The sequence below is a fragment of the Eretmochelys imbricata genome, chromosome 1 (genome assembly GCF_965152235.1).
Source record: "Eretmochelys imbricata isolate rEreImb1 chromosome 1, rEreImb1.hap1, whole genome shotgun sequence".
NCBI classification, from domain to species: Eukaryota; Metazoa; Chordata; order Testudines; family Cheloniidae; genus Eretmochelys; species Eretmochelys imbricata.
The window spans coordinates 150,161,461-150,182,182 of NC_135572.1; the positions used below are offsets into that span (position 1 = coordinate 150,161,461).

General features: G+C 40.9%; 1 protein-coding gene across 1 annotated transcript in view; it reads right to left on the reverse strand.

The window, feature by feature from the left end:
* DMD (dystrophin) overlaps nucleotides 1–20,722 on the reverse strand; it is a 1,498,644-nt gene that overhangs the window by 1,361,529 nt on the left and 116,393 nt on the right. The window contains exons 3-4 of the mRNA XM_077807212.1: nucleotides 12,689–12,870; nucleotides 10,285–10,416 (exon numbers count right to left, since the gene is read on the reverse strand). Coding sequence (XP_077663338.1) covers nucleotides 10,285–10,416; nucleotides 12,689–12,870 — 314 coding nt within the window. The remainder of the gene's footprint in view (nucleotides 1–10,284; nucleotides 10,417–12,688; nucleotides 12,871–20,722) is intronic.

A 20,722-nucleotide genomic window follows, 5' to 3' on the forward strand; every position in this document is an offset into this window, starting at 1 on the left:
AGAAGAGATACAGACGCAGTTACCCCGAAACTGTGACAAGGAGTAGAACCCAGGTCTCCTGACTCCCAATCCAGTACTCTATCCACCAGGCTGCCCCACATAGGATGCTTTCTCCCTAGGATACAGAGATTTGAATTATGACAAGGAACAGAGAGGTAGACTTATGAACAACAGCAAATGACTGCTCTCTTTACTGTATCCAACTCACAAACTGAAGATATGTAACATTGGTATTGCTCCCAGCACTCCATTTGCTTACACCTCATCTAAGTGAAAAGTGCAATTAATTCACTCAGCTACAACTTGGCACTATACAGAATATAGTGCCAAGTTAAATTTACTTCACTGATCAAGATAATGCAATATAAAATCTTACAGCAAGTAATGTGTCCAATAAGCCAAATTCTTGTGTGTTTAGCAGCCAAATGGACCTTCTCAGCATTACTGTTTTTTGTTTTGTTTTTGTAGCTAAAGTCTGGATAAATTAATTGATAACAATGCAGATAAGGAAACTGCTTTTTCATCCTGCATTTGGGAATGAATAAATGAAATAAATAAATAAAGAGAGCAGACAAGCGTTGAGGAAATTCGACATTTACTTCTACTAGCTCAGATAAATGTCCAGAGATGAGCCTAGTGTGCAAGAAATATTCAACTTTTAATAAGGATCTTTTCCCACAAAAATCATGAAACAAAATGAGCACAAATCTACCATCATACAGTAAAATAGTTATGGAAGATATGAAGAATCCACATGACACACAGTGCGATTTCAAATTCTGTAATATTTAAATCACAGAAACCACTCAGACTAATTCATTAGTTCAACATGCCTCTTAGATGAAACTATTTGGGAAAATTCGAATGTTTTAATCTGTGGAAACATATGGGGAGAAAGTAGACAAGAATATTATGTTACAAGCATCTTATAAGTGAAAAAATTCTGCTTTATTGTTAGTTTGTCTATTGGGGTAGGGGAGTCAACTGAAAACAACAGAAAAAAAATCGGGTGTTAGAAGTAGCTGAAAAGTTTACCACAAAGGGCTATGAGACAAAATAAACGATAGCGACTATGCACAGGGTATTATCATCTGCAGATGACATGAAGGTGGGAGTGGCTGTAACCACTTTGGAGGACAGGATTAGAATTCAAGATGACCCTGACAAATTGAAATCAACAAGATGATATTTAATAAAGAGGAGGGCAAAGTACTATACTTACGCAGGAAAAAAATCAAATGCACAGCTACAAAATGGGGAATAACGGGTAAATGGTAGTACTGCTAAAAGGATCTAGGGATGATAGTGAAGCACAAACTGAATGAGAGTCAACCATGTGATGTGCTTGCAAAAAAAGCTAATATTCTAGGGTGTATTAACAGGAGTGTCTTATGTAAGATGGGAGGTAATTGTCCTTCACTACTCAGCACTGGTGAGGCCTTAGCTGGACTATGGTGTCCAGTTTCAGGTATCATACTTTAAGAAAGATATGGAAAAAATTGGAGAGAGTCCAAAGGATAGCAACAAAACTGATAAAATGTTTAGAAAACCTGATCTATGAGGAAAAATTAAGAAAAGGTTAAAATAACTGCGTGTGTTTAGTCTTGAGAAGGGACAACTGAGTGGGTACCTAATAACAGCCTTTAAATATTTTAAGGGCCATTATAAAGAGGACAGTGAAATTGTTCTTCATGTCTACTGTAGGTAGGACAAGAGCTAATGTGCTTAAATATGCAGCAAGGGAGATTTAGATTAGATATTAGGAAAACATTTTCTAATCCGAAGGTAGTTAAACTCTGGAATAGGCTTCCAAGGGAGGTTATGGAATCCCCATCCATTGGAGGTTTTCAAGGACAGGTTAGGCAAATACCTGTCATGGATGGTCTAGGTTTACTTGGTTCTGTCTCTGTACAAGGGTCTGAACTAGATGACCTCTTGTGGTCCCTTGCAACCCTACATTTCTATGATTCTATCAATGCAGAAAGTCTAGATTTAGGTACTGTTTTGGGTCTCCTAGTTTATAAGGGATGGAGAAAAGTATAAGATCTACTGCCCAAGTTGTGTTGAACATGAAATATCATGGCTGTTGGACCACTCTTGCATGTGAATTGCTTGCTTAAGTCCCATTTTTGTTTTTACAGTTGCATAAAAGTGAAAAGGAGGGATACTTGATGGTAATGGATTCAAGCTAATCTTTAAGTCCCTTATGACATGTTCAGTGAAGGCAGATGTAGCAAAGGAGCACCCATCTTCATGTCAGGGAACATCATCATAAGGAAGAATAAAAGGCTCGACTCACTAGTATATTTTTGAATGAGCATTCTGTCTAGTAAAATTAATGCAACTCCCCCGCCCAACCCACATACTGCCATAAGCAATTTCTCTTTATAGTTTCAATTCTGAAGGTCTAAAAAAGGGGTCAAGTTCTTAATTTGATTTATTTGACTGGACATTTTGAATACAGGAATAATCAAGTAATTCTGCTATTGTTGTTAGTCTGTAAAATTCTTACTTGTACAACAAAATAAAGTGTGTATCTTCCTCATTTGTCAGCTTCTGGTGTACCACACCCATTTACAATAGGTCATCAAGCCTACCTTTGGGAGAGACATCTGTACATAAGTAGCTTTAATAGTGTATTTTATTTATTTATTTTTACTCTTATATGCATTTTTTTGCTGTTAATTTACATCTGGAATCTATTAGTATTTCAAATCCATGAACAGTGAGATATAGGCTTGCAATTCCCACTGTCAGTATAACACAGGAGAGAGAAAACAAAACAGAAGCAAGAAATGTTTGAGGTATCAAAATTTTCTTTCTCCCTGGAACCTCTCTCATGTTTAGTGTTGAATATGTTTGCTCACACTCACCAGGGCTACATTTAAAATGGGCCATTTTTACTCTCAGCAAAGGAAGAACTTGTGGCTCACCAATTACAGAATGTATTTTATTCATTTTTATTATTGTTTAACTTTTAAATTATAGTTAATTTTGTTTATTTATTCTAAAATATATTTTAGAAGACTAAACTTAAAATCATCATATATGCATACACTTCTCATGTTAATTAACTCTATGATAAATCAAAGACAAAAATTGACTATTGATAGCATGTATGGGAAAAATATTTCATTGGTAGCAGGGGAAATGAACTACACATTTTTCCATCTTCAAGGTTCAAATAGATAAATGTTAAGACATCAATCAATATCAAGTTAAGAAAGTACAAATCATTTTATGATACAGCCAACCATCTATTAGTATAATACTACAATAATTTCCTAATTAGATTATGGGTTGATGTATGATAGAAGAAAACAGAATATTTGATCCAGAGCTTTTCTACAATTTATGAATGATACGTATTATTCTCATTATGAACCAGTATAATAATTTCGTATGGTCCTTGACAAGAGCCATACCATGTTCCTCTTTCCAGCATCGTTTTTAACTAAGTCACTTGAAAATCTTCAGCTATATTTTAAATAATAAATTATATGCAGACAACTCTAATATGATGCACCAGAGTACACTATAGCACTTTACCAGAATCTCAAGAAAAAACGTCAAAAATATTGCCAAAGACGTATAAGAAAGTTGAACAATGTCAGCAAGAATTTGATCCTCAGAACAGAACATCCAGAACCATGCCTCTATTTTAAAGCTTTGCATTGCAACAGTGTTTGATAATTGCCTACAATTTGGCAAAACAAATCTAACAAAAAATAAATAGTATCTAGTTTCTTTCACACAAAAAATCATAGAAGCAGAACAAGGGGAAAATATGAACAGCACTGTGACGAGGTCTGACTTTTATAATTTTTTTTTAAAATAATTGTATTTCTTATGGGAATGGACATTTCATTTGACACTAGGAGAAATACTGCCAAGCTTTAAATATCCCAGAGAACAACAACGAGGAGTCAAATTAGTCTCTAAGGTCCCACAAGGACCCCTCGTTGTTTTTGCTGATGCAGACTAACCCAGCTACCACTCTGAAACCTGTCTCAAAGAAGAACAGTTCAGCATGTGGGCCATTTGCACTCAAGTGGGGTGTTTAAACATCACTTAGTCTCATCTGATTTATTTGATCCCTTGTTCTATGCAAAGTTGTTGTAGCCATGCAGGCCCCAAGATATTAGAAAGACAAGGTGGGGGAGGTCACATCTTTCACTGGACCAGTAAAAGATATTACCTCACCCACCTTGTCTCTCTTATTTGAGCCCTGGCAGTTAGGCTTTATGCCTTATCTTGACAGTTGTGGATTTCCTCCTGGTGATGGATAAAGAGAGGTTGTCCATTATCATTCATTTAGGATGGTCAAGCAGACATTTAGAGGGTTTGTTGATCCCATTGTGGATCCGACAGAGTGGTTGAGTTAATGCTGAGTGACCGTATTTGAGTTTGGTGAATAATGGATTTTTTAGTTTGCTGGCAATTCTATACAAAAACTTAGAGGAGATAAAGAGGAAGGAGGCAGTAAGGAACCCTGAGAGAGAGAAATTAGAGGAGAAATTGAGGAGTGCAATGTGAAGGGTTGCAAGGGGAAAAGGGAGGGGAAGCCTTTGAAATGACACAAAGCTTTACAGATTTAGGCCCCAGTCCCAGAAAGGAAACCTCATTGATGTTAAATGCCCATCCATGAAGATCCATTTGTAAGATCAAGGCCTTTACTTGGCTGTATTTCATTTCTATATTTTTACATACTGGATGTTCTGGAAGTCTGGATATGATTAAATTGAAAAAAGCCACAACTGTATCTCAGAATTCAGTAAGGTCAAGTGCAAAGCTGTATGAGGTTAGTGTATGGAATTGAACTCCTGCATCCAGGAATGGTACTAAAGTTCATTGGAAATGCCTTAGTCACTAAAACACACTTGCACACCTGAAGAGAAAGCTAAACTACATTGTTTTGTTTTATCCAATTTCTTGTAAAATCCCAAAGATTCTGGTCCATTACAGCTTGTTTTAAGGAATCTCTCTACTTTTTCCTGCATAGCTAAGCTTTTGGCTATCAATAACTAAACACTCTAGTTAGCTTTTTGCTATGCAGTTTTCCATATAAGTCACTTTTATTTCATGGTTCATCTATTGTATGCTTGGCCTTGGAAATATTATAAAAAAAATAATGTTATAATTCTAGTTCTGTTTGCCTTACTGTAATTTAAGAGGGCATCTCTGAGGGATACATTGCCACGGAATAAACAGAAGGGTATTTGGATCACAGCCTCAAAGCAAGGAGAACTCTTCTTTAAATTCACTGAAAAGCCAGTGAGTTTGCACTACTGCTCGGTACCCTGGTGTCTCTTGTGTATGTGACTGCTAAAAGGGCATGGAGTGGAGGTCTGTGAGAAGCAATCTCTGGCAAGTAAGATCAAATAAATGTGGTGGCAGAGGGTAAAGTACTGTGGAAATTCCTGCTACGACAAGATTCCAAAACACTAGAGGTCTTCTAGCCATCATTCTCTTAATAATAATGTGTCTTAGCTAAGTAAATTAAATTTAAGTATTATAAATCTTGAATAACATTCAAAATGAAGTTTTGCTTTCTGAGCTAGTTATTGTACTTACTACCTGCTAGGAAAAGTCCAATACTGTATACAAGAAAATTCACATCAGTGGGAGCACAAAGAACTTGAGAAGAAATATTTTATCTCATTTGTAAAATAGCACTAATGACCTGAAGGTCAGAAATTTCCTGACAATTAATGAATGGTGAGGTTGAAGGCCTGATGTAAAGCTACAGTTCTCAATTCCCCTTGCAAGTCATCAAATACCAGGAAATGCCCTTCTCATTGGCTATTATTGTTTAATTATACAGCTCCAATTATTTTAATTCAAACCTACTGGAAATATTTTGTTTCAGAAAGACCAAGCATCAATGTTTCCCCGAGACAAAAGTGTTTACAGAGTTTCTGGTTCATAGAAAATTTTAAAATTTCCTATGAACCAGAAATTCAAAAATTTTGGCAAATCTATTTTCAAATAAGTCTGCCAAAGGCATATTTATATATACAAATACTAATCTAAAAACAAAATGTAGATGTTGGATATCCTATTTAAAGTTATGTTTGAAAATTTTGCTCCCACATCATCTTTTAATAAATACAAAGCCACGTTTTTTTTTTCCTAAATGAAGCTTTTCCAAATAAAAATGATTGCCCCTCATGAAGGATCTTCTGAGTTTTAAAAATTGAAATCTCTCTACAGTGCAGTCCTGTAAAGACAATATCTTTAGGCCCTACAGGTTTACATAGGATGTTTTTGGCAAAATTAAGCCAGTATTATTCTGAATCAGGTGGAAATTAGAGTTATGCTGGTGTACAAAATTAGAACTGGTCTGAGAACAAGTATTCTTGGAAAAAATGAAGGGGAAGTTATATGATGGAAAATGCTCCTTGTTCAGATATTCAAGGAGCTAAAGTGATTCAACAAGAAGGCAGACTTTGACAGAGATTAAACAAAGAAACTTGAGAGGGAATCAAAAAGTATCTTTGACAAAGCTCTGAGAACTAGGTTGAAGGTCCCTTTTTTCTAAGGGAAACCACATAGACAGGTTCACTAATGAGACTGCCTTCGGGGAATAGAAAATGTGCAACTGCAGAGCCAGGCAGGTGAGCAGTCTGTACTGTCTGAGAGGTAACGGAGATGTAAAATTTGCACATATAAATAATTTGCACTTAGTCCTTTCTTAATCCTGCTATAAGGAATTCAACGATAAAGGATTTGGAAGCGGATAGTGAGTTTATACCCTGAGATTTGCAGCAGTTTATAAAAGCTTTCTATATTCATTGGTAGGTAAGGGAGAAAGACTTTTTTCCCCTAGGTTTCAACAGAACGTCCACCATTTATGTGAGTAACAACATTTTAAGAGGCCTGAATTTTCTAACAGGATGCAGTTCAGCCCAGACTAAAGAATAGATGTAAAAGAGGGTTCTGCTTAAATAGGGTGAGGAAAATTATGATTCTGTGTGTGTGTGTGTGTCTCACAGATGCATTATAATCAGGGCAATTAGGACTGACTGGCCAAGCCATTGTGCATCTTCTTGACATCTCAAGCAAAAAGTCAGAAAGGAATGAAGACATTAAAGAGGATGGGGTGGGGCTAACAGGGGAAGTACTGTGGAGGATAAATGGTCAGAGGACCAAGCCAGTTGGGTGGAAAGGACTGGTAAAAGTGAACAGAGGTTGGAAAGTGCCAAAAGGGAAGACACAAAGAGAAGAGTTGTGATAGATGATGGGAGGGGAAGTAAGGTATCTAGTGGACAGTGCCATAGTGACAGAAGTGGGCACGACTCCAAAAAGCAGGAAGTCCAGTATTGCTGTCTGTGGCCAATATGAGAAGGCTGGTTGCTGCTGTGGTGGGGGCCACTCAAGTCTAGGGGCTTCCAAAGACCAATGGTCACAGAAACTTCTTGGCTATTCCTGGAACACATGGCTGGAGGAGAGGAAGGTGGGAAAACCACTGAGGCTGGGTGCCATAGAATGACTGTTGTCCAGTCTGTTGGGGCTGAAGGGAAAGACAGATAGACTCTGCACTCACCAGTGTTTGTTGCCAGTGATTGACTTCTGTGATGGTAGCTTGTGGAGTGGAGGGGCTTCTGAGGAAGGTAATCGATAATGGGAATGGGGTGCAGGTCTTGCATAGTCTGCTCATGAAGCAGGAGAGTGACATTCCATATTGTGAGGTAAAGTGCTTTGGGTGCAAACGTTCTTCTTACTGGCCAATAGAGGAGTTTATTATTTCTGATTATATTTTTCCCCCCTTTGACAGCTGACATAAGCAACAGTCATCCTGTAGCGGCTTTACAACAGAATTAGAGAAAGATGTTTCAAAATATTTGGGGAAAAAAGTCTTCTTATTGCATTTGCTGCTGTTTTGAGTTCCAAGTAGTTCACATTCATACTGAGACTAGATATCTTACTGGACCATTTCCCTTAAATGAGAACTCCACCAAACACCACAAATGAAGACACTAGCACCTGAGGTAATTTAGATCACATGCAGTTTCAGCAGAGTGCTGTGGAAGATTCTTCTTGCATAGTCATTATCTTAATGAAAGATATTTCTTCTTTGAGTCTCTTAGTGAAAAACAGACCCAAGAGCTTGTAATTTTGTTCTACAAAGATGAAAGACTGCAGAAGTCTGAGAGGAATGATTGCCTACGTATCTGCACAGAAAACCATCATCTCTAGGAGATGAAGACCTTGTCAGCCAGTCACCTGGGAAGGTCTTTGAAATTGGTAGATCAAGCAAAAGAGACTCTGGAGTTTTCCTTGGGGTAAACTACAAAGTGAGAGATCTTATTCTGAAATTAACCAGATGCGAATTTAAGAAAGTAGTATGGAAAAAGAGAAGTTGGATTAGCATTGATGTGTCTACCACAGACTTTTCAAGCTTTGATCAGAAGCTCATCATGGAAGCAATAAATCTAGAGACTTTATCTTCTTCATTCTGAAAATCATGATCATGGAAAAGACCTGGAGAGCCAGTGAGAGTCCCAGAAGTAACCTTTATTGCTTACAAGAAAGAAAAAAATTGAACTGGCTTAGATAGGTGGGATTATGAAAGTATCTCACCGTTATACATATATAGCATCAATTATCACTGTGAGCTGTTTCCTGAATTAGGAAAGTAAAGTTCTCCATCTTAAAACTTGACATGTTGATTCAAAGATGAGAGGTTAACAGCTAACTGCAAACTTGGTTGTTTTCTTTATCACTGCCAAAGGAGTGTTTGTACTCTAATAATAAACAGATGGCAAGTTGTAATCATTACTACTGACTGGCTAAGAATTGTACCGATCAGCCTGGTGGGTGCATCTTGTTTGTCTCATCCGTCTGTTATGTCTTAACTATTAGACTGTAAGCTCTTTGGTAGAGGGACAATCAATTAGAAATGTCTGTACAATCACTATCAAAATAGGATCGAAATAAAGTAATTATCATCATGCTCAACACACAGAAGATATAAATCCCAGATTTACATATTTTGATCTTTTCTGAGCACTGGAACATAGGAACAAGGATTGAATGATGCAAAATAGGTTCTTCTGTTACTCTGTGAGATATCTTTTTTGAATTACTTTGTGTACATTAGACTTCCATTGTATTGTTCTAAAAGTTAACAAATATCTCATGGTGGCTATCATTATGAAAAGTCAAGCTAAATCATCAGTTTCTATCCTGCTATAGTATTAGTTTAATATTGCAATAGAAGAAATTAACTGTGCCAATATTAAACACTAACTGTTGCACTAATCATTACAGTAGCATGATTGATGTTACGTCTTCAGCAACGGTGTGTGGAAATTTGTAAAGGATTTTCTTCATGGGCTCCATAAATGACTTCATAGTTCAGCAAATTATCTGACACCATAACAGAAGACCCAAATGGAGCTGAATAAAAAAAATGTTATTTTCAAATATATTTTTACAATTTAGACAGAAGAAATGGCTCCCCGACTACAGAACTCAAATTACTATGCTGGGCCAAATAGATGCAATTTTCTTTTCCAAAAGAAATTAAAGGAAATCATACCACTTTATACAATTTATTACAACCTACATGACACTACAGTTCTTATACTTTTTGAACTATGTAATAATGAGAATTCTGAAAATACCTAGTAAGAGGATCCCTAACCTCTTTTTCTCACTGCACTGAGTTACACTGAATGCATCCGATGAGGTGCATAGACTCTGATCTTGAGTTTGGAGGGAATCTGTTTGTGGGATATTTAAGACTATGGTATATCTATAGTATTTTATTATCAAAGTTAAATTAGGTCATATAAAGAACATTCACAGTGAATATTTTCCCTGCCCTCTCCCCACAACTACCTGAGCTCATTGAAAATCATTATGCAACATTTTCTTTAATGAACACAGAAAAAAAATTGGTAATATCTGCTTTTCTATAAACAAACCACTTAAAAAAAGTTGACTGTCAAGTGCGGCTATTACCTCTTACATTTAAATTGGAGTTGGCTTTTTAAATCAATTCTTTTTAACATTTCTAAAACCAAGTACAACAGAAAAAAAGAAGACAATTTCTAACAGCATGTCAGTATTTGAATGTTGCTTAACATTTAAAAAATAGCATGCCACATTTTTGCCAGTCAGCTTGAAGTGTTCAGCAAAAAGGCACCACTTGACAAACCCTACCAAAATTGAAAAAGATAGATCACTGAGATAGGAAAAAGCAAAGTACACACACAATTTCACAGCAAGCACAGGCATATTAGAATAATTTCAGAACAAACAGTAATGTTGACAGACCTGTGGAGGGAACTGCCTCCCTTTTTGGTCAGGGGACAGGACATAAGCAGCTTGTGTGTACGCATAGCTTTTGAAGCGAGGTTTAGGTGGTGAAGGGGTGTGCACGTGACCCTGTGCTACACTGACTGTGATCTAAGAAGAAGAAATTAAGGGGAAAAAAGCAGACATACATTGATAAACGTGTAGAGTACAGAAGTAAAGTATTGTTTTCAAGAACAAAAGAAGGGAAACAAGAGAGAGGGCACCAGCAGTTGAATTTAATCTTAGAGATAGCGCTAGCATGCAGCAGTCAAAATTAGGCAGAAAGTAGGGAGGTGTTTTCATTTAGTCTGACATCCCATCACGAAAGGCAGAAAGACTTGTGCTTGAGCTGCCAGACATAATGCCAGTACTAAGTGAAAGATAATCCAGCTAAAACTGAAAACAAGTAACCTGGTAGTAAGTCTTGAATAAATGAAGCCAGCATCCATCAGGTCAACTACCATGAACGGGACTGAGTCTCCCATAAACAAGACACAGAATTAACTCAATAGAGTGAGTAAATTAGGTCTAAGATTCTCCAACCACTTCAGCAGACATTGGCTGAAGGCAGACTCAGAAGCATAACTGAGATAGCAAGCACAAGAGAAAGTGCCTGTGTGACTTTTGTGATCTAAAATGGCAAACTGTAGATAAGCACAGATGAGCTCAAATACTAGCGACTTTAAATTAAACATCAACCAATAAAAACACATTTAATAAACTGTTGTCTATTCTGTTATTCCATGTCTTATGTCTATGTTACTTCATATAAACAGCATTTTTATTTCAACGGACCATTGTCTAGATTATTGATGTGTTAGAATGGCACAGCACTTTTTTTAAAAAAGAGAAGCAACCATACTTGTTATTTAATAACATTTGCAACACCCTTACCTTTTATTCTGTTCCTTCTCAAAAACCAAAATATTTATGGAAGGGCTAGGCAACCTTTGGCATGCGGCCCGTCAGGGAAAGCCACTGGCAGGCCAGGATAGTTTGTTTACCTGCAGCATCCGCAGATTCGGCTGATCGCAGCTCCCACTGGCTGCAGTTCACCGTTCTAGGCCAATGGGGGCTGCGGGAAGTGGCAGCCAGCACATGCCTCAGCCCGCGCTGCTTCCCGCAGCCCCCATGGGCCTGGAATGGTGAACCGCAGCCAGTGGGAGCTGCAATTGGCTGAACCCACGGACGCTGCAGTAGGAACAAACCGTCCCGGCCCACCAGCAGATTTCCCTAACAGGCTGCGTGCCAAAGGTTGCCAATCCCCGATTAATGACATGCTTTTGAAGAGAATATATCTGATGTTATAAAGTAGAAATACAAAGCAAAAATCCATTGAATTTTTACTTTAAAACAGCCCAATAAACTGCATGCAAAGCAATACAAAATAAAGTCTATGCAGACATTTATATTTGATAAATTTGTTCACTGTAGTTACAGATATGCCTGCAGACTTTTTTCCTTTCTCTCTTTGGCCCTCTTGAAAGTGTCATGTTTCTTAAAACTGTCATGTTGTGAGCAGAAATGTGAAAGAACTCACTGTGACAGACAATATCCTGTAAGATCCTGGACAAAACTTACTGAATTAAGGGTAGCATTTTTGCAGTTCTGGTATTACAAACTGAAATGTGTGTGCACTATCGTGAGATTGTATGGAACTTCTTTAGCAGGAAGACAAGATAAATGCAATCTCTGGAAGATACAAGGAAATACAAAGGCCTTTTTGGAACAATGTGAGTCAAATGTATTTCCTCAGGAAATACTTTGAGGTGAAGGGAATTCGAATTCAAATTCTTCCCCTCCAAACTCAGCCTTTTGAAAATACATCCTGGAGAGAGAGACTGTTTGGACATTAACAAATTGCTTCTGGAAACTCCAGATGAAAGGGTAGACTAAACTTGTCATGAGGGTGCTTGTTCTGAGCTAAAGCTGTGATGAACTTCTAAGTTCACAAGAACTCTCCTGTGGTGAGGAGTTGAAGGACTTATACTGCCAGATCCCATGTTAGAGTTGTGGTGATCTCTGGTAAGCTTTATTAGCATGTATATAGGTTCTTTTATTGTTTTTAATATAATTTTCTCTGTAATGCTTTTTACCTTAAAAATAGAAAACTTAGAAAACTGTGTAGTAACTTATATGTGTAGCAATCATGCTGTTATCAGTCTCTGAATAGAAAGCAAGCAGGTGTGTTTAGTCAGACTGTCTTTGCTGGGAAAGATACAGTGAAGGCACAAACAGTACAACCTGGTAATACTGCGGTCAGAAGGGAGAGAAATGCAGTTCTTCACCTAAGAGAAGCAACAGCTGGGTGCCTGAGCGTGGGTGCCTTGGTGGACCACCAACTGAAAAAACAAGTGCAGTTGCCCTGAAGTGTGACACTCACCTGTTCAGAGAAGCGTTGTTGATGACGTAATTGTAGGTGTTCTTCTCTAGTGACTTTTGATTGCCGTGGCAATGTTTCCACTTCCTGGATGGCTTCAATGGTGACTTGCTGGGGTAGAACTTGGAAAAGTGATGTCACATACATTAAGATTGACTTCTTATCTGGATAGGCAGTTGCAATATCTGGAAAATATATTAACATAGATAATTTCTGTTTCCATACTAGTTAGTTTGCAATTAAAAAAAAACAATCAATTTCAAAGGAAGTTGACAGACTAATGAGCAGTCGATTGTTCATGTGAGTCCTCTAGAGACTAATTAGAGCATTATATTCAGCTCCAAACTTTTCTATCAAACTTGCATACCAATGAGAAAGAGACAAGGTTTCAAATGGTAATTGTTTTTTCATTCACACAAATTTCTCTTCGGTAATTCTTCTTCAGTGTAACTGCAAGCACTGTACAGTCTGAGTGACCTTCATTAAGTAGGACAAGGAACAGAAAATCAAGTAAGCTACATTTTCTTTTGGAACATGTTAATGTTGCAGTGAACATGGGCAATCTTAATAGTTTAATAGTTATAAAACATACAACATTTTAATCCTCTTTAGTTCTGTGGAAAAAAATCACAGGTTTTTCTGCTGATTAGGTAAATGCAAAAGGTGAATGCACAATGTCTGAATTCCCTGACTCCTCAGAAATACTGTTCTAGATAGCCCAAGCTTTTTGAGGTCCAAGAAAGATATTTCATGAAAACAAAGTTTATGGATGTTAGATGTGATAGAATCATAGAATATCGGGGTTGGAAGGGACCTCAGGAGGTCATCTACTCCAACCCCCTGCTCAAAGCAGGACTGATCCCCAATTAAATCATCCCAGCCAGGGCTTTGTCAAGCCTGACCTTAAAAAGTCTAAGGAAGGAGATTCCACCACCTCCCTAGGTAACGCATTCCAGTGTTTCACCACCCTCCCTAGTGAAAAAGTTTTTCCTAATATCCAACCTAAATCTCCCCCACTGCAACTTGAGACCATTACTCCTTGTTCTGTCATCTGCTACCACTGAGAACAGTCTGGAGCCATCCTCTTTGGAACCCCCTTTCAGGTAGTTGAAAGCAGCTATCAAATCCCCCCTCATTCTTCTCTTCCGTAGACTAAACATCCCCAGTTCCCTCAGCCTCTCCTCATAAGTCATGTGTTCCAGTCCCCTAATCATTTTTGTTGCCCTCTGCTGGGCTCCTTCCAATTTCTTCACATCCTTCTTGTAGTGTGGGGCCCAAAACTGGACACAGTACTCCAGATGAGGCCTCACCAGTGTCGAATAGAGGGGAACGATCACGTCCCTCGATCTGCTGGCAATGCCCCTACTTATACATCCCAAAATGCCATTGGCCTTCTTGGCAACAAGGGCACACTGTTGACTCATATCCAGCTTCTCTTCCACTGTAACCCCTAGGTCCTTTTCTGCAGAACAGCTGCCTAGCCATTCGGTCCCTAGTCTGTAGCGGTGCATTGGATTCTTCCGTCCTAAGTGCAGGACTCTGCACTTGTCCTTATTGAACCTCATCAGATTTCTTTTGGCCCAATCCTCCAATTTGTCTAGGTCACTCTGTATCCTATCGCTACCCTCCAGCGTATCTACCTCTCCTCCCAGTTTAGTGTCATCTGCAAACTTGCTGAGGGTGCAATCCACACCATCCTCCAGATCATTTATGAAGATATTGAACAAAACCGGCCCCAGGACTGACCCTTGGAGCACTCTACTTGATACCAGCTGCCAACTAGACATGGAGCCATTGATCACTACCCGTTAAGCCCGAAAATCTAGCCAACTTTCTACTCACCTTATAGTGCATTCATCCAGCCTATACTACTTTAACTTGCTGGCAAGAATATTGTGGGAGACTGTGTCAAAAGCTTTGCTAAAGTCAAGGAACAACACATCCACGGCTTTCCCCTCATCCACAGAGCCAGTTATCTCGTCATAGAAGGCAATTAGATTAGTCAGGCATGACTTGCCCTTGGTGAATCCATGCTGACTGTTCCTGATCACTTTCCTCTCCTCTAAGTGCTTCAGAATTGATTCCTTGAGGACCTGCTCCATGATTTTTCCAGGGACTGAAGTGAGGCTGACTGGCCTGTAGTTCCCAGGATCCTCCTTCTTCCCTTTTTTAAAGATGGACACTACATTAGCCTTTTTCCAGTCATCTGGTACTTCCTCCGATCGCCATGAGTTTTCAAAGATAATGGCCAATGGCTCTGTAATCACATCCACCAACTCCTTTAGCACTCTCAGATGCAATGCATCCGGCCCCATGGACTTGTGAACGTGCAGATTTTCTAAATAGTCCCGAACCACTTCTTTCTCCACAGAGGCCTGGTCACCTCCTCCCCATGCTGTGCTGCCCAGTGCAGCAGTCCGGGAGCTGACCTTGTTCGTGAAGACAGAGGCAAAAAAGCATTGAGTACATTAGCTTTTTCCACATCCTCTGTCACTAGGTTGCCTCCCTCATTCAGTAAGGGGCCCACACTTTCTTCTTGTTTCTAACATACCTGAAGAAACCCTTCTTGTTACTCTTAACATCTCTTGCTAGCTGCAACTCCAGGTGTGATTTGGCCTTCCTGATTTCACTCCTGCAAGCCCGAGCAATATTTTTATACTCATCCCTGGTCATTTGTCCAATCTTCCACTTCTTGTAAGCTTCTTTTTTGTATTTAAGATCAGCAAGGATTTCACTGTTAAGCCAAGCTGTTTGCCTGCCATATTTACTATTCTTTCTACACATCAGGATGGTTTGTCCCTGTAACCTTAAAAAGGATTCTTTAAAATACAGCCAGCTCTCCTGGACTCCTTTCCCCCTCATGTTATTCTCCCAGGGAATCTTTCCCATCAGTTCCCTGAGGGCGTCAAAGTCTGCTTTTCTGAAGTCCAGGGTCTGTATTCTGCTGCTTTTCTTTCTTCCTTGTGTCAGGATCCTGAACTCAACCATCTCGTGGTCACTGCCTCCCAGGTTCTCATCCACTTTTGCTTCCCCTACTAATTCTTCCCGGTTTGTGAGCAGCAGGTCAAGAAGAGCTCTGCCCCTAGTTGGTTCCTCCAGCACTTGCACCAGAAAATTGTCCCCTACATTTTCCAAAAGCTTCCTGGATTGTCTGTGCACCTCTGTATTGCTCTCCCAGCAGATATCAGGGTGATTGAAGTCTCCCATGAGAACCTGGGTGTGCGATCTAGTAACTTCTGCGAGTTGCCGGAAGAAAGCCTTGTCCACCTCATCCCCCTGGTCCGGTGATCTATAGTAGACTCCCCCCATGACATCACCCTTGTTGCTCACACTTCTAAACTTAATCCAGAGAGTCTCAGGTTTTTCTGCAGTTTCATACTTGAGCTCTGAGCAGTCATAGGATAGGATAAGTCTAGTTATCACATTCCATCTCTTTACTTGGACACTACCAGCAAGTATAGATGCTTTTGCAGGAAAACAAAGCGGATCTGATTTTCTGTGCATCGCTATGATACACCAGCAGGAAAAAAAAGGTTGATCTAACCCAACATTCAAGTCAATAACAATCTGTAAAAATGTAAGTAATGTGGTAGCTTTTTCAAGTAGTTCCTTTGTTATTTGGCATTAAAATTTACCTCCTGCACTCAGTTAAGTAAATCAAGATGTAAAAAGACTGTTGTATAAGAAATTTATCATTAATCCCAAAAATACTTAAACATAAGCTTTGGCAGAAGGCCAAGAGATATCCAGAGCAATGAGGTTTTACTGTCAAATCTCACCTAGCTTAGCTAAGAGCTCTAAGGTGCAGAAAAAGTTCAGGTCACATATTCATTTATTCTTATCACGGGTGCAATAGCACTACCAGGTGGTACCTGATTCTCCTCCTTGGAATTTGAAAAGCACGAGAGCAGACATTATACATTAATTCTCCATACATTTTTGATGAGAAGGCAAAGGGCATCTGGCCCAACATGGCCAACTTTACCTTTAGTTTATCTTGATTCCACCTTTCTGATTTTTCTCCACCCTTCAATCACTTGTTTCCCCAAGACTTAAGCATTTGAACTAATTTGTTGTATACTTTTTCTTTTAATTAGCATTGCCCACTATATTATTCCATTGACTCATTACCATTTGTTTTACATTGTCCAATTTCTCTGACAAACTCATATTTGACAAAATATTATGTAGAATCTATTTTTATTGTTTGATTATACTGGAGCTTTGAAGTTCAGTTATATTCTTAGAAAGTGAATGCAAAAAATGGCATTTGAGTTCCTCGTTTACAGTATCAGTGATTGAAAGATCAAATATACTTGTTTTAAAATATAAATGATTTTTTTCTCCAAGTCACAGCTGGTTGAATTCTACAAGACAAACAAAAAACCCCACCAAAACCAATCTTTGTGAATATTTTTGAGTTCTGAACAGCATTGTGGTTTCATCTTGTTCATATCTTTTTATTCACTATTTGCAAATATTTAAACAGAAATTTGTTTGCCCCAATGTCTGGCAAAAAAGAAATATAAGTACATGAGTAAGATGTGTTATTCTCCATTTGCTATTCGTGATGTTCCTGTTTAAAAAGTTTTGTCACCTAATCAGAATGGCAGATACACTACCACATGACTAAACACACATCACAAGCAACAAATGGTCAAAATGAAGAGTTTGCAAATACCCCGTTGTAAGGGGCCAGGGCGTACACAGTCTGGCCTAACAGTCACAGCTGAGCTGTGGATTGTCTACGTGAACAGAACTCTGGGCCGGCAGCGGGCTGAGGGGGCTGACGGCGTAAGATAAGCATTTAAATTTAATTTTAAATGAAGCTTCTTAAACATTTTGAAAACCTTGTTTACATATGACAATAGTTTAGTTATAGAGAGAGACTTTCTAAAAAACGTTAAAATGTATTACTGGCATGCGAAACCTTAAATTAAAGTGAATAAATGAAGACTCGGCACACCACTTCTAAAAGGTTGCCGACCCCTGTGATAGATGGTTCCCTTCTGTCATTGGGGTCAGTAACACAGGAAACAGTAACCCCAGATTCTGTAATCCAGCACTTGGGAAGTGCTACAGTTCAACGTGATCCATTCTCCACACTTCCTTCTCCTTCTTGGCATTGCCTGTTTGAAGCAGCATGTCCCTTGCATCTCCTGGTGAGAGAAGAGAATCAACTTTCCCTCTGAATACTACCTCAGGGTCTGCCAGCATGCAGCCAACCCTCTGGTCCCGGACTCCTGCAGCCAGTCAGAACTGAGAGCACCTGTGCGGGAAATCTAGATTATGGCAGCTAGCCAGAAGGCGTCACGCCCAACCCTGAGTCCCCATCTCTCTGAAAAATATTGGGATTATGCAGATGTTTTTTAAAAGAAAAATGCAGCTATGCTACCTCTGCACTGGGATTATGACTGGCACGTAGACCTGCAATCCGGGGAGAAGGTCCCATGTGGAGGGATTTATGCATGGTCAACGACCTTCATGCATACATCCAGGGCAACCTGGCCATGGGCTTTATCTGGTGCTCCACCTTCCTAGGCTCTGGTCCTTTTTGTTATGAAAAAGGATGGAATGCTATGCCTTTGTGTAGACTAGCGGGCCTTAAACCAGGTGCTGGTCCGAAACCGGTATCCCCTGTCCTTAATCTTGGAGTTATTAGATCATGTGTGATCTGCCAGAATTTTCACCGAACTGGACCTCCAGCATGCTTACAACCTAGTGGTCCTCCAGGCTGGAGACAAATGGAAGACTTACTTTCAAACCCACTCTGGGCAATTTGAATATTTAGTAATGTCATTCAGGTTGACCAGTGCTCCCATGACCTTTCAGTGGTTTGTGAACGACGTATTTAGAAACATCTGGGACCAGTATGTAGTCAATTATCTCAGTGACATACTTGTGTTTTCAGACAATCCTAAGCAGCATTGTTACTACATTCATTCCATCCTTGAAGGATTGCTGAAGCAAACATTGGAAAAATGACCAGTTCTCCACAGAATTCTTGGGTTACATCCTTTCCCCTGAGGGCGTCAAGATGGACCTCCCAGAAGGCAGAGGCCATCCATCCTGATACTACGTCTGATCTCCAGTCTTTGACCCCGATTCTTGCATATTGATCTCAGCTCTGGTGATTCCTCTGAATCCTGCTCACCGACTACCATCCCTGACATTTGGACTTCAGCTCAGCTGTGACTGTTAGGCCAGACTGTGTACCCCGGCTGGCAGGGGGCCAGCAGGCACAACCCCAGACCGGCAGTGGGCTGAGCAGGGCCGGCGGCCTGAACCCCAGACCGGCAGTGGGCTGAGCAGCTCAGCCCACTGCCGCTCAGGCTGCTGCCGGTCCGGGGTTCCGTCCGCCAGCTCCTGCCAGCCAGGGTCCCAGCTGCCGGCCCTGCTCATCCCGCTGCCGGTCTGGGGTCCCAGCCCTATCCACATACATTAGGTACCTACCTTCTCCCTAGTCCTAGCCATTCTCTTCCTCTCTCTGCACTGAGATGAGGGTGGGAGTGTGCTGAGAACAGGGCTGGGGTGAAGGAGAAGGCTGGGGGTTGGGGTGCAGGGTCTGGCCAGGAGCTGGAATGAGGGAGGGGGCTCAGGGTTGGGGCAGGAGATTTGGGTGTGGAGAGCTTACCTGGGCAGCTCCCATTTGGTGTGAGGGGTGCAGGTGGGAACGTGTGTGGGGGTGTGTGTGCAGGAGCTCCCGTTTGGTACTCAGGGTGGGGATGTGGGGGGTGCAAGAGTCAGGGCATGGGGTGTGTGTGGTGGGGGGCTGGGGATGTGTGAGGAGGGTGCAGGAGTCAGGGCAGGGGGGCTGGTTATGCGTGGGAGGTGCCAGAGTCAGGGCTGGGGTTGTTGGGGGTTGCAGGGGTGAGGGCAGAGGGCTGGGGGTGTGGGCTGGGATCGTGGAGGTGCTCCCAGTCCCCTGCCCTGAGCAGCTCATGGCAGGGGCCTGGAGGGGATATGCCGATTCCACCCCCTTCGCCAAGGTCCTGGGAGCAGAGAGCACGCTGCGGCTCCGCTTTTCCCTCTCCCCCTCCATAGCAAGGGCCGTCAGCTGATCAGCAGCAGGGAGGGAGAGAAGGAGGGGCAGGAACCCAGCATGCTGGGGGAAGAGGCATGGGGAGGGAGAAGCTTGCCTGCCCTACAAGGAGAGAGCGGTGGGCGGGGAGTGGGGGTGGAGAGGAGCAGGCCGGAACGGGCAGGATTTTTAATGGAACGCTGCTGTCTGCTGGGGTCAGCATTGTGCCATTAAAAATTGGCTCACATGCCGTCTTTGGCACATGTGCCATAGGTTGCTGACCCCTTATCTACCATCTTTACAAGGACTGATGTAAGCTTTAAATTGAGTGGGAATTGTAGCACTCAAGCAGCTTTACCATCTATGAAGTTACTGGTAGACCTGGAATTAATCAGGGCCCACTGAGGGGGAAATCCATTTGGCTCCATCTGTGGTATGTAACTGTATTTGTACTCGTAAGTGTGGGGAGGACCCAGGTATCCTGGATCAGGTTTCTCTTGAGGGCTAGGGATAGTGTCAGAATGTAGTGCCTTGGTGGTGCCCAGGCTGGCCCCATATGGCCTGGGCTCACTCGTTTCCCAATTCCTTTTGGGTCAACATCCAAAATGGGCAAGAGGCAATGGCATGTGTTGGTGCTTCACAATAAAAGCATATGTTGTTATGCCATCACCATTCCTTTTCTTCCAGGGTCAACCATCAGTGGCCCAGATCAACCTGCACCAGTGTGTAGTTGGAACCTGGGGTTTTTGGCATGGATAAAGTGGTGGCAGGGTGCCCCTCCTTTTCTCCTTTCACTCATGAAGCCAGTTGTCGATGCAAAGAGAGAGATCAATGAAAGCATCCAAGAAGGTCAGAGTCTCAACATGGGTTGGTTCATTTTTTACTTCCTCAATAAGTCTACACCGAAAGTGATTCAGTTGGGCTGCCTCAATTCCACTCTATGTTAGCTGCAAATCGATGGAACTGGACATGAGGCACCTGGTTCCCCTTGCTGAAGCCTTCATAGTGTGGCTTCC